The 14,637-nt window shown below is 39.1% G+C and overlaps 1 protein-coding gene across 7 annotated transcripts in view; it reads right to left on the reverse strand.

Annotated features, from left to right (window-relative positions):
- COL6A3 (collagen type VI alpha 3 chain) overlaps positions 1–14,637 on the reverse strand; it is a 114,725-nt gene that overhangs the window by 70,890 nt on the left and 29,198 nt on the right. For 5 of the 7 annotated variants that reach the window (XM_030580387.1, XM_030580389.1, XM_030580388.1 and 2 more), the window contains 4 exons: positions 11,478–12,080; positions 5,498–6,100; positions 2,434–3,030; positions 892–1,458 (listed from right to left, as the gene is read on the reverse strand). In XM_030580387.1, coding sequence (XP_030436247.1) covers positions 892–1,458; positions 2,434–3,030; positions 5,498–6,100; positions 11,478–12,080 — 2,370 coding nt within the window. The remainder of the gene's footprint in view (positions 1–891; positions 1,459–2,433; positions 3,031–5,497; positions 6,101–11,477; positions 12,081–14,637) is intronic. The other 2 variants (XM_030580390.1, XM_030580392.1) reach the window with 2 other exon arrangements.

Here is a 14,637-nt window from a genome sequence, read left to right on the forward strand (position 1 = left end):
GCCCATTGTCTTTGCTGGCAAAGCAGGGATGTTTCACAAAAAAAGGCATATGTGTTCACAGATGATGTCTGTATGGTACCATACTGTTTAGAATTTTGATAATTGAATTGTTACCCTTTTGTTATCCTTTATTGTAGTTCTGCCATTTTAATTTCCTCCAGTTATAATTGCAACTGATTTAATAGCATTTCATTTACTGGTTGATATCTGAGTGCAAAAAATAAAAGCTATTCATTCAGGAAGAAAGATAGATGAATGAACCTAGGATGGCAAGCGATAGATTTATGCACTGGATTGTTGATTCTGCCATGTTCCTCTTTCCCCACACCACTTTCAAGAAGAACAAAATCAGTTTGGAAGAGAAATAGAGACAACCTTGCCCTAATTTGCTCCTTGTAGCCCTAACCCAGCAAAATGCTTAAAGCTACTCATACTGTAAGCTCTTCAGAGAAGAGACTATTACACTATGTTTGCACAGTGCTTAGCACAATGGGGCTGCAGTCTCTGTTGTGACCTGCAGATTATACTTTATAATATAAATCGTAAACCAAGGCTTTTTACTTCAATGAAACTGTTTGTGCCTAAAGGAAAACATGCACTGAAGCGCTTTACTGGATCAGAGCCTGAATGAAGGAAAACCAGCGTAGACTACCACTTGCTATATAATTATTTTAAACCTTAGCCATATTGGGCCTGAGCCAAAACATGCTGAAATCAGTAGGAGCCTTTCCACCAGCTTCAGTGAGCTTTGGATTAGGCCCAGGATCTATTGTTTCACGTGTAGTTCTAATTTACAATAATCGTTTTGCAACACTTTTTTTTAGTCCTCTGAACCAAATTTGATACATGTTTCAACATTATAAAAACAAAAGAAATGGTGACTTTCCATACCTGGCCGTTGAATGTCTATGGTTTGCAATAAGTTCACTATCTTTGATTGTATGTCTCCAATCCTAGGAAGGGAATCGACTTTTAGAATGAACTCTGGACCATAAACTATCCTTTCTAGTTCTGTGACATCGGCATTCTTGGCTGCGATAATAAAAACGACAACACCCATTCCTTTCAGGGCCTCTGCTGGTTGTTCCACGTTATCAGTAGATATCCCAGCAGAAAGCAGAACCAAGAACTGAGGAACGCCTTCGTCAATCCTGCTTCCAGCACTCTTCACAAACAGATTCCTCACTGCATAATCCAGTGCAGCCCCCGTATTCAGTTGTTTCCCAGTTTTGATCTTCATTCGTTTCACTTTCTGGAGTATTTCCTGCTTGGATGGGATTTCGTCAAAGGTGAACTCCACCTGAACATTGTCGCTGTATTGAGCCACAGAGACTCGGATAGCATCTGGCTTCACATTGAGCTGAGAAATAATTTTGTGCACAAAGTCTCGGACAAAAGGGAACAGCCCCGCTAGGTTGGATGAGCCATCAATCATGAATAAAATGTCTTGCTTACTCTCTAGAACAAATAGAAAGGAAAAGAAAACAAGATGTTAAAACTTTTTTATGGTTCATCATGGAAACTTTTTTCTTTTAAGGAGCTGGATTTTGATATTTTAAACAATTGAGTGATTTTCATTAACTAAAGTATCTAAATGAAAGTATCTAACTAAATGAAAAGGGATACTTAACCTATTTTACTTTGGTCACCTTTTAATTTCTTTGACTTTCCAAAGCAAAGTGAAGCATCTGTTATCTATTTGTCAAATTCCTCTTAATTTTCGCATTTCCAAATTAAATAATCTTTTTAATGGCCCCTTCTGAACGGAGCCACAATAAAAGAACTCGGGGTGGCGGGGGAAGGAATATTTATATATATCAGGTTAACTTTAAACTTGACAAAAATATTTTTGGAGCTAATGTCAGAGGCTTTCATTAACTTTTAACTCACCATCAAGAATAAATTCTGTCCTCCTCTACACCCGTACCAGCCCATTTATTTCAGTGGAGTTGCAGTTAAGGGTTGACTCTAGCCTTTTATGTTGGTGGTTTGCTTTTGCTTTGGTTGATCTATGCTGTTATGCACTATATTAATCTCTCCATTTTACTTTTTTGTTGGGAAGCAGTAACCACTCCCTACATGTGATCTGGTCCATACAAACACCTAGCGTAGGCACTAATGCATCCCAAGAAGTCGGGATACAAAGGCTACGGGGACGATTGGGCAGGATATTTGGTATGGTGGACATAGACCCATTCTGATCTCCAGTCCAGTGCTGACTCAGCAAAGCACTTGAGCAGTTGCTGAACTTTAAGCATGTTAGTGGTAACTTCAGTGGGTCAATGGGTCTACCCACATAACATTAAACACAGGCTTAATGCTTTGCCGGATCAAGGCCTTGGAGAAGTAAGAAGTTGTGCAACATTCAAAGTAAACAATCAAAAGAAACAAGACCAACTTAATACAGTCAACATGAAGAAAGGTAGATATTACCTGAAGGGGCAAATGGAACTTCTTCCACACCTCCACTAACATATGTTGTTAAAGGATTAATTAACTCCTGCGGTAAATCTGCCAGAGAACTGAAATCATCCACAAAATACACCATTCTTGGATTAAATGCCATCTGCTCAAGTTCTGCCTTATCAGCATTTCTAACTCCAACACAAAACGTCAGCACTCCAGCCCGAGCTAATGCATTGGACGCTTGTGTGAATGCATCAGCAGACTGCCCTGCTGCAAGCAGGACCAGGACCTGTGGAACTTGTTCATCTATTCTGCTGCCAACAGTTTCAATGAAGTGATTCGTAAGGACAAAGTCTAGTGCCAAGCCAGTATTCAGCACTGATCCCCCTCTAGGGAACAACTGCCTCAGGCGAGTAATGATATCTGCCTTGGTTGGGAATGTGTTTAAAAAGAATTCAGTTGTAGGAGTGTCACTAAACTGTACTAGGCCAACGCGTACATTGTCATTTCCAACATCAAGGTCGTTAACTAGGCTCACAACAAAGTCGCGTACAAATGGGAAGTAGGCATTTCCAACGTTGCGTGATCCATCCAAAAGAAAGATGATATCCCTTTTGCTTTGAACTGCAGTGGAGCACAGAAAATAACGTGAGACATCGTAGAAAACATACCAGTATTTGTCATGTGTGCACACAGTATGTACCGTACACACATGTATACCTTGTTAGAGAGAAGAGGGGAGTGGGAGAGAGAAAGCGAAGGGAAGAGAGAGTTTCCAAAAGAGTAAAATCAAGAATATTATATGAAGTTATTGGATGTTTTGGTTTTCGCTTGTGCTGCAAATAGCATTTGAATGGCTCGTATTTAGAAATGGAGCCTCATCCTTGTCTGCTGCATAGAAAATGTATATTATCACTAATGCCAATCAGAATGGTTGCGTACTCTGTAACTACTCGGGGTCAGAACCTCCGCTGGTGTCAGCTGGTTTCATTGACTTCAGTAGAGAAACACTAATGTACGCCAGAGAAGAATCTGACTCTCTGCAGTCTCCAGTACACTGGTGTGAGGGAGATAATATTTAATTAAAACTTGGGCCTCCTATTAACACCTTATAGAAAAGATGAGTTTGGTAGTATGTAAAATACATTGTGATCTGAAACATGGCCAAATATAGTGAAACCAGTACCAGAGACCATCCTTATGGAACAATCTCCCATTCCGAGAGACTGCCCCCAGAGCATAGTGAGCCAGATTCTGCTCTCAGTGTAAATCTGAGGTAACTCCATGGGCTCTAATAGAGTTACTCCAGGTTTGCCCTGGCATATCAGAGAGCATAATATGGCCCCTGGAGTACAACTGTCAGTAGAAGAGCACCTGTTTTAAGTAACTGGTTTCTGACGGTATTTTGAGTCACTTAAAGAGCAACTTAATCTATATGATTTGGCAGAAATCATTTCATTCCAAAGGGACCAGTTTTGCCCTTTTGATTTTTAATGCCCTGTTACTAGGGCCCTATAGAAAGAACCTTAAATATCGTTGACCGTATGCTGTGTTTTTAAGTAGGTGTTTCTCCTGGCTGTATTGGGGTCAGGGCTGGCTCCAGCTTTTTTGCTGCTTCCCTTTGAGAGGGACTGAGGGACTCGCCACCAAATTGCCACTGAAGACCTGAGTATGACACTCCAGTAGTATATTTGTAACGGGCTGTTGCAAGGGAACATTTCCTTACATACCGTGTTTCTTTACGGCTATGTTTATGACAGAGACAGAGAGACAAAAAGGGAAGCTACATTTATAAGTTTTAAAGAACAAAACGTTTAAGGACATTTTTACTTGGCATTTTGAAATAAAAATGTCAGGGTTGACATGGAGCCATGCGAAACTATATTAGCAGGAAATGCATTTTGAAAAAGCTTGTTAAATGATAGATTCTTTTCCCGTGATATTCATCTTAATTAAGGATCAGTGCAGGCAAACTGATTTGTAAAATGTCATCTCTCCGTAGGGAGCAGTCATTGTGTTTTGAAAGAATTCCTAAAACCATACAGTTTCTCTACATCCTAGGTTATCATTTTAGTAACTTGGAGAAACTAGAAAGTGATACAGTCCTGATCCTGTTTCATTTAAGTCAATGGGAATCTCTCTAGTGACCTTAATGGGAACTGAGAGGGAGGCCTTATTTGTCTAATGTTTTCATGACATGGGACTGAAATGAGAGTTTAGAACATGACCCTCTGTATTTTATTATAAGAATCCAGCCTTACACTTGTCTACTGGTGAAAAATCCTTAGGAGAACCTTACTACAAAATCTTTAGGCCCATAAATCATCTACTGAAATACATGGGAAACTGGTTCAGATGCCATTACTCAGGTTACTGTGTAAGGGACTAATCCAAAGCCTACAGAAGTCAATGGAAAGAAACCATTGACTTCAATGGGCTTTGGGTCACACCCTAAATGAACACAATCAATTCTAGACTAGTTTTATACTCAGTTAGTTTTATAGATGGGTGGATAATGAGAATTTTTTCTGCAAATTTGAATTTCAAATTTGAATTTGAAAGTGAATTAGAAGTCATCAATGTTCACAAACTTTTCAGGTTCACTTTCTGTAAATGTGTGAATGGTCAAGCTTTATCGTCACATTTACAATACTTTCAAATAGAATTTTTAAACTTGCACGATCAATTGAATATCCACTGAAAGCAAATTTCAAATTGTATATTTGATTGTAATATTCAAAATTTGCTTTGCGGTGATTAGTAACACAAATCATCTCATTAGAGATCGGAAACAATACTGTGTGACTTTTGTAATTAACCAGCATAGCATGAATTTTGAAGTTTAGGTTCTAAATATTTATGACAAATATATGGGGAGGGCAAATTTACAAAGACATTAATGAAAAACCTCAAGTAACAAATGCATTAAAGAATTTAACAATCTGTTCATGAACATTTTGCAAATGGAAAAGAGGCAACATTTAACTGAACTAAATGTCCATTACAGATGATTCATTCATCTCTACTAGGTATAAAATAAGAATTGAGAACTATGTTAGCTACATCTCCTTTGATAAATGTGTATGGTTACCTTGTGGTATTTCTTGAATAACTACTTCTCCAGAGAGTGTTTTTACGGGTGTCAGCACTTCAGGGAGGAGGCCTTGCAGAGCTACAGTACTGAAGGCAGCTGAAGTGAACGCAAAGTTTGCTTCCTGGGCAATTGCTTGAAGTTCTGACTGATCTGCATTTCTGGAGCCGACGGTGAGAACCACAATTCCATTCCTTTTAATCTCCGCTGCTGGTTGGGAAACGTCATCTGTGGACTTACCACCAGTAATGAGCACCAGCATGGGCAGGACACCTTCGTCACTCCTGTACCCTGCAGAACTGGTGAAGAACCTTTTCCTAACAAAGTCCAATGCCGAACCTGTATTGAGTGTCTTACCACCCATTGGCTTCAATTTCCTAATGGTAGCGATGACATCTTTTTTATTCTGACTGGCACTAAAATAGAACTCTGGTTTTACAGTATCTGCATATTGTGCCACAGCTACTTGGATAAGGTCTGGTCCAATTTCCAGCCTTTGAATGATTTTGACAATGAAATCACGGATTGCACCAAACTGGCTAGTTCCCAATGCAGTTGTGCCATCTATCAGGAAGACTATGTCCTTCTTGTTCACTTCAACAACTGCAATTAACAATATACAGATATATTGTCAGTGGAAGTGCTCAATCAACAATGCTTATTAATGCAACATCAACAATTGAATGGGCTATATGACTTCTTGTTTGCTTTAAGTGTTACAGTTGTTTTACATGCCTCTTATGGGTACTTCTGTCATGAACTTCACTTCCTTCCCTTTTGAAGTGCTTCCTTTCAGAACAATTCCCCATTTTCTAATGTGGAATTGCATTGAATTCCACTATAATATGATTTATTATAACAATGTCTCTTTCTAAATCATGGGAAAAGTTAGAAAGATGTCAAAAGCTAATCATAATAAAATTGCAAAATGTATTCTAGCACAGAAGAAACACACACAAATGAAAAATCGTCATACTTTTCAATGGGCTAGAACATCAGTTGACATAAACTAGTGTATTCCTATTAGCTTCAGTGGAGGCATGCTAATTACATCATCTAGTCCCATGTGTCTCAAAATGGTTATGCTCACAAAAGCAATTAAGTAAAGAACAGTTCCCATTTATTCCACATACCTGTTCCCTGTGTGTCTTCATGTCCTGGCTGTTTCCTTAGCTAATAAAACAAGTTATTACTGTTCTTCGCCCAACACAGCCAGCCCAGCTATGGAAGAGTGAGCTGGATTCTATTCTGGCTTGACTAAATTTTAACTCCCAAATATTTTTAGGGATGTTGATGTAAGAAGTAGAAAGAACACAACTGGATTTTCAAATCCCCAGTTGAGTCTGAAGGGCTGGTAATTAGAAAAAAGTTGGTTGTGCCATACTGGAATCAAAACACCATTACATTTAACACAGAAAATGTAGGCACTAGATAAATAAATATTAACATGGTTAATAGGCATTATGATAAAACATGATGATATGTAGACACTATCATAAATAAATATTAATTGCATCATTTGTGCATGTGAATATTGCGCAATCTTCATTTAACTTTCAACAATATTACCCTAGAAGCCATAATAAGAAAATCAACAATTATAGGATGGGGAGAGGGTACCTTTCAATTTCCACATTCACCCTTAACTGACACTTCTTTTTACAAATTCTTGGCTTCTCCGGGTGACAGTGAAAAGCAATTTATACAGGAGCACTGGAGGAATTTTTTCCAGTATTTTTTTTTTTAGATCACAGTGGCCAAGATATTCAAAAGTGACTAGTGATTTTGAGGGCTTTAATTTCGGGTGCCCAACTTAAGATGCCTTATAATGGCTGGATTTTCCAAAAAAGGCTAGAAGCCAGACTCCATTATGGGGTCTCAAGTTGGTCACCCAAAAATAGAAACTTTAAAAATCACGAGTCACTTTTGAAAACCTTGCCCAGCTTGTTTTGTATGTTTTAGGCTAACTAAGAAAGCAAGGTACAAGAAAACTACATATTACAATACTCTCTGTGATGTGGCTGGCCGGTGAAAAGCAATGTGCCACCTTAAAATACTCTTAGGAGTTTGATGCTCTTATGGGGAAAAATCCATAATCAGGGCCATTGCTGTGATCAGACTCTGTGCCGGAGCAGAAGGCCTAAAAAGCAGTGGAGTTGATGCACTGGCAGGCAGGCTGTGGGAAGGCTGTTATAGGGATTCAATACAGTACGCCATGTGCACAATACGGCAAAGATTGCCAGAGTTCTGTCTGTGGCAGCTTGCCCCGGAACTTTGGCCAATGGTTCCGGACTATGTTGTACTTGTTGTCCAAAGCTGCTGAGTAGGGGGGGCACAGAAGTAATAGCCTCTCCTACAGCTCATGGGTGGTAGTAGCAACTCTTCTACGTGTGGGGGGGAGGAAATGGCAGTCCTTGAGCCAGTCAGCGAGCCCCTGCCCATCTATTCTGTCTTTGAATAAGACTAGTGTTTGGCCTTACGTCCTTTCTCAAGCAAAAGCCCTATGATTTGAAAGACTCAGTGGGAATTTTGCTTGACTAAGAACTGCATGACTTGGACTACATTAAAGGGTAAAGCCAAGGTTCTGCCCACAACCAGTCCACCTACTCCCAGATGAGAGCAAGCAGGTGAACAGGTTTTATTCCTGTGCCCCTGGACCCAAAGTTGGGTGTGTGGGGTGCAGATAGGGTGACCAGATGTCCCAATTTTATAGGGACAGTCCCAATATTTGGGGCTTTTTCTTATTCCCAACCCCTGTCCTGATTTTTCACACTTGGTATCTGGTCACCTTAGATGCAGGAGTTCTTACTCTGTGATTTAGATTATCCACCAGCATAGACAATCTAGTTCTAACTGCCTAGGCTTCCCAGTTTAAAAAGGATGTTACTAACATAAGCTGCCAAAGTTAAGCTATTCACATACCATTCATTAGTGGTTTACTCTCTGCTGCTTTCCAGAACCTTGAATAGATTCCAAACCCTTCCAATATTTGTTCCCCCAGCAGTCAGTTTTGTTCCTCATCAGTTTTCCACCGGAGAGGGGTGCCAGGCACAAAGCCAGAGGTTTGGATGTAGGAAGGATGCCAGCTTAATAATAAGGCCTGTTAAAGCACTGATTTGTGTCCTCCAGAAAGATGCCAGCAGCACCCTCTGGGCTTGTGAGCAGCTAGATATCCAAACATGGAGGCCCTGGGTCCTCTTTTAACTTTATATAGAAGTTAGTGTGACTCATCCAAAGAGTTTGGCAGGCACAAAGGTGATCAATAAGGCATAAGTGATTGCCATGGTCAAATTATACACTACATTTCCTCATAAAACAGGAATGCAGGAACTGCAAACTCCCGCCCCCCAAAAATTTTTTTAAAAAACCCACTTCATCATAGTGCCTCTTTCAATGGACAAGATTAAGACAAAGCCATTTCTTCCAGACTGTTTAGGGGAGGTTAGACTCTTAAAGTCTGATCCAGAGCCCTCTGAAGCCAATGGACATACTCCCCCTGAGTTCAATGGGCTTTGCATCAGGCTATTAGGACCTGACTCTGAAAAATGCTGAGGGCTCTAAAGGGCTCCCTCAACTGTGGGAGTTAGGGGCCTAGCTACCTATGAGATCTGGGCCTCGGTGTTTCACAGGGGTGTTTAGCACCTTGCAGGAATGATTTCTTATTTCTCGCGCTGATCTGTATAATATCCAATCTGTACATTGTGGGCAAATTTTCAAAGGCACAGATGGGAATTAGGTGCCCAACTCCCATTGAATTTCAGGGCCTAACTCCCATAGGCACTTTTGAAAATTCCAGCCTCTCCTTTTCTCTCTCTGTCTCCATACATCTAGACACACACATATTCTTAGTTGTCGTCTAATGTTTCAAACTGATACTTCTTTTAACGAGCGGTGCTGTAAACAGAAAATATACAAATAGAAACAGAATACCGTGCGGTATTGCGAAGACTGAAATTTACACTCTTAGCAGTCTCTGAGTAGAATGTTTAGAAAAAAAACCTTTCCAATATAAATATCAAAGAACTGGAAAAAAGTTCTAAACTCAGATCCCCAAGCTGCTGCCCACCCCATGCGCAGATGAGCTGTTAACTGGATCCTTTGGGCTTGATTTTAGTGGGTTTTGGAATGGACGCTTTTAGCTAAACAAGAACAAACTGTCTCAATTAAATTTTGAAATCAGGCCAGATGGTTAGATTAAACAACTACCATGAGTGAGAATTACATGCATTTACCAACGGACAAATGGAGTCCATGTAGTGAGATATGGTATTGGGCCAAATTCTGCCCTGGGCTACACCCATACAATTCCAATGATATAGTATAGTTCAGAATGTAACTGACAAACATTTTGGGATGAAGTTTTCGAATGCCTATGCAGTGAGTGAACCATACAAAATGTACCCTAGTCCGTACTGGCCTTTGGATCCAGAAAGGGTTTCTTATGTATATCACTTGGGTAATGACATGCACAAAAGGATATGTTCATGACCCAGAAGGAGCGTTGGCTGAATGGATGCATGAACATTTTGGAAGACTCACTCGTCACAGGGGCCTTTGAAAATATGGCACTTCATGTCTATTATGGTAACCATATATTACCGAATTTAACTTGATTAAAGCAATTATAAAATGACAGTACCAAGGGATCCTAATTACCTGCATGTTCCATAAAATTCATGTGTTACATATTAACTCCAGCACAGGTATGTTTCATTTCAAGGACATGTTACCAGATATATGCATGAATAACCCAGTTAATGCTGTGAATAATAAACAGATTGGGTGTGTTACTTGAAATCTTCATTGCCATTAAACTGAGAAGTGACACTTTTGCTTTCACTGCCTCCATGTAAAGCTGCAAACCAACTCTGCGACAGTATTTAAGGATAAATTATGTTAATAGGATAGGGATTGCCTCTAAAAATAATTGAGGGCTGCTTTTTTTTTAAAAAAAAATAGTTCAATGTAATGGTACCCTCTAATGCAAACTTATCCCTCGTTCCTGTACAGATGGTCTGTACAACATCTATGTGTCATTCAGTTGTGCCACTTAAGTCCTCAAAATAAAGGACTTAAGTAGCGTGTAGGACTTGAAATTGTCCTTTGCCCAGGGATGAATTTTGCCCTTAATGTAGAAATCTGGCATAGTAGGACTGGACATGAGGTAGGGCTGGTTGACATTTTCTATCAAAACTTTTTTCAGTGGAAAACTGTTTTTGACTAAATGAAAATGTTTGCTGAAAATTTCTGCTGTCCTCTGAAAATTTTCAATTTCTTGTCAGAAAACCAAAATAACTAGAAAAACAAAAGAGAAGAAAGGAAAAAAATCAGGTCTCGGCTGAAACATTTCAGTTTTCAATTACTAAAAAGAAAAAAAACATTTTTTTGGCTTTTTTGTTTGTTTTTGGTGAAAAAAATCAACATTTTCAGGAGGGAAAAACATATCCAACTAGCTCCTTCCTGAACCCAAACTGGCTCTGAACAGCCTATCACCATAGCAGTTGTTCAAAAGCTAGATCTGGATATGAAAGCTGCATGTTGGGGCCATCCCTACTAGTTACTTCTTAGCTAATGACTAAGAATAATGAACCCCAATCTGCAGTCATATCATTGTCTATAGCACTGTAGAATCCTCATCTGAATTTTACATCTGTTAACTTCCCTGACCAAATGTCACACTTAAGCCTTCTATTGAAGCTTTACAGCAATATATGTTGTAAGTTTCCATGACACAAGCATTTTTCAGAGACTAACAAATCAGAGAAGTTCACATCTGGTTTTTTTATACCCTGCTTATTTTGTTTAAACCTCCTGTTGGGATAGTATCAGGTCAACGTGTCGCCTGCTGGGCTAATGTGTTTCCTCAAAGTAGCCCGGTGTCTTCTCCTCTCTCCCTCAGAGAACATACCAGAGATGTGTTTTAAACATGCAAGAGGCCATTCATTCAATGAAATACAACATTCTATAAATGCATACATACCTTCTGTAACAAAGGTTGGGGCATTTAACAAAATGAGTCTTTGGGCCACTCCAACAATGTTTGGCAGTAAGAGTTCCTGAAGATCAGCAAGGGTACGAATATCCAGGGCAGTAAATGCGAAGCTTCCATCAGTAGCAATTTGCTGAAGCTCTGCGCTGTCAGCATTCAGGACCCCAATACTAAATGAAAATATACTAGCTTGCTTCACCGCAAACACTCCCTCTCTGATATCATCACTAGACTCTCCACCACTTATCAGCACTAAAACCTGAGGCACGCCTTCCTCTATTCTGCTGCCTCCTGCCCGTGTGAAGTGGTTCTCCACCACAGATTCCAGTGCTGCACCAATGTTAGCTTCCTCACCACCAAGGAAACTAAGTGCCTTCACTGCATTCAGAACATCAGCTTTTGTGGAGTAGCGGTTCAAAGAGAACTCAGTTCTGGGTTGGTCACTATACTGCACCACCCCAATGTGTATCTCCTGAGTTCCAACTGAGAGTCTTTCAATGAAATTTACAAGGAAATCACGTATGGCTGGGAAATTGACACTTCCGATGTTGTTTGATCCGTCAATAAGGAAAATAAGGTCAGCAGATTCTTGCGCTTTAAAAAAAGAAATGCAAAAGGTGAAAGCATTAAAACAAGTGATTACATGCAGTCATACAGTGTTCTGACATGTTTCTTTGGAAAATAGTAAGAAACACGAAAATGGGAAAACAAAACACACGCTTATTAAGGACAGTGAATTTTGCCTCTTAGTTCTGCATTCTGATTGAATATGAGTTAACAGACCAAATATCTGTTTCATGAGACAATATAATATTATGAAAAAATCTAAATTCATTTTTATAGTTAAATACCATGACACTATTTTTACATGGGGGAAACTCTAGAGCACAGAATTTTGTGAAATCTAGATAATTTCTGTGGAAGTGACTTGTCTAAATATTTACAGAAGTTAGGAGACCCAAAAGAACTAAACAGATTTACACATAAACACACATTTGCACAGTCAGTGGAAATGTGAACATAATCTGTAATCAGGGTTAAATTCTGGAGAAGTTATCTCATTGCACTTTTTTCAAGACAAAATGTTACTGTTACGCTGTAAGAATATATTCACAGCCAGTGAACCAGTAGTTCTTTTCATATGGAAAGTTTCAGCCTCTATTTGGAATTCTGCTGTATGTTTGAAATGTTGGCTGAATATATTGTTTTTTTCACACTGAGTGACCAGTATCTAAAATGTGTTTGTAGACCAACAATAAAAAAAGGCTGTGCCATTGACTGTTTATTTAATTTTAGAACTTTATTCTCAGTAGTCCCATCCATGCACAATATTAGTGGGGAAAGTTTATCATTACAGGTAAAATAACTATGCAGATGAAGACCACAAATAAATGTGCTTGTATTTGTGGTTTTGTGCAAACACAGAACCTTGCATTGGTTACAAATGCAGGTATCTGGTTTTGTATTTTTGCATGACCACTCGATATTCAATCAAATAATGCAGAATCATGTTAAAACAGGCAGATGAAACCAGTCATGACATAATTATCCAACCGTACTGATAACCTGGATGGTCACAAACACTAATGTGAATATGTACGTCAAATGAATTCTGAATTGGAAAAGGAGGCAGGACCTCTTTTTGTGCAGGACTTACCAAAGCAGACTAAGAATTTCCTAAACAGTCTGTTCTTCCTTTCTTGTGCTCATTGAGGTCAATGGGAGTTGTACAAATGAATCAAGGGCAGAATATACCCCAAAGCAGACACAAATGTTTCCATGATATAACTAAGCAATCCTGAAGCCATTAATAAATATCTGACAGGTTGATTTTGGAAATCTTCTCTGCCTCTGAGCTTTAAAGCACCTAAGGCGAAATCCTGGCTCTACTGAAGTCAATAACTTGGATGAGGTCAGGATTTCACCTCTGGTCTTCACCAGCAGCCATTTCTGTGAAATACCATCACATGATGCAAATATGTGATACAGTAAAAGGCTCTATTCCTTTATTTATCTCATGAGCCATTTCAGTCCCCATAAGCAATGCCAATTAAATAACTTCGCTATGGTTAAGAACTACTAAGGGCTCAGAGATTTAGTCAAAAGCTATGAAAGCTTTTAATTGAATTGATCATTTCAGACTGTGGTGTACTCAGCCCACATAACAATAAAAAAGCCAAGAAAATAACTTGAAGAATACATGGTTTTGTTCATATCTATTTCATGTGTCCTGACCCTCTTTTTAATAATAGTATTTAATTTATTGACTGTCGTGTCCATTGGTCATCGTAGTATGAGTAGCTCCTGTACAAGAGGAAACCAGAATACAATGTATGCAAATGTTGGATAATTTGTCATCACTGTAAAAACCTTGTACTTAACGTACACACTGATGGAACACGCCAGTGATGGAGGACAAATGAAAGCATGCTTGTTACACCATTAAGCAAAGTGTGTCAGATTAGACAGACAGCTAAGATTTAATGTAGGCATCAGGGCAAATTCAAGGCTGACTTTCCTATTCACTCTAGCCAGCTCTGTGGCGTTCAAAGTTTGTGTTTTCTAGAGTGCAAATTCAAGGTCCGCTTTTCCTCTTACACTTAGTTTTCATGCATTATAATGGCCGTGACACTTTTTAGGTGGAGAAGTTTACAAAAACAGCTACATGGGATCACAAGATAAAATGAATGAAAGTCAATTACCAGCTAAATGAATGGCACCATAAAGTCATGTTAGACCAATGATCAGCTTGGACTATGTCTAGGGGAGCTCACAATATCATCCAGCATTGATCATCAGCTGCATCATTATTTTTATTATCATTTATATCTAGGTTGTGTAAATCACACAGTGACAAAACACAGTTTATGTACTAATGTTACCTTTCATTTTATTGGTAGAAAAATAACATGCCAAAATTAGTCTTGAAGGGAGGTAACCTTAGATATACTCCTTCACAGAAATAAACATGTATTTTGGGCTTAAAAATATTTTCTTCTAGAAAAATGTCCATGAACCAACAGGGAATTCAATACATTAGTCTAGTTACCTGTCAAGATGTTTCATATACGGGCCCAATCCTCCACACATTAAGGCAATGGCAAAATGCAAATTGTTTTCAGTAGGAGCTGGATCAGGCCCTTAGTGGCAA

The sequence above is a fragment of the Gopherus evgoodei genome, chromosome 11 (genome assembly GCF_007399415.2).
Source record: "Gopherus evgoodei ecotype Sinaloan lineage chromosome 11, rGopEvg1_v1.p, whole genome shotgun sequence".
In the NCBI taxonomy this organism is placed as follows: Eukaryota; Metazoa; Chordata; order Testudines; family Testudinidae; genus Gopherus; species Gopherus evgoodei.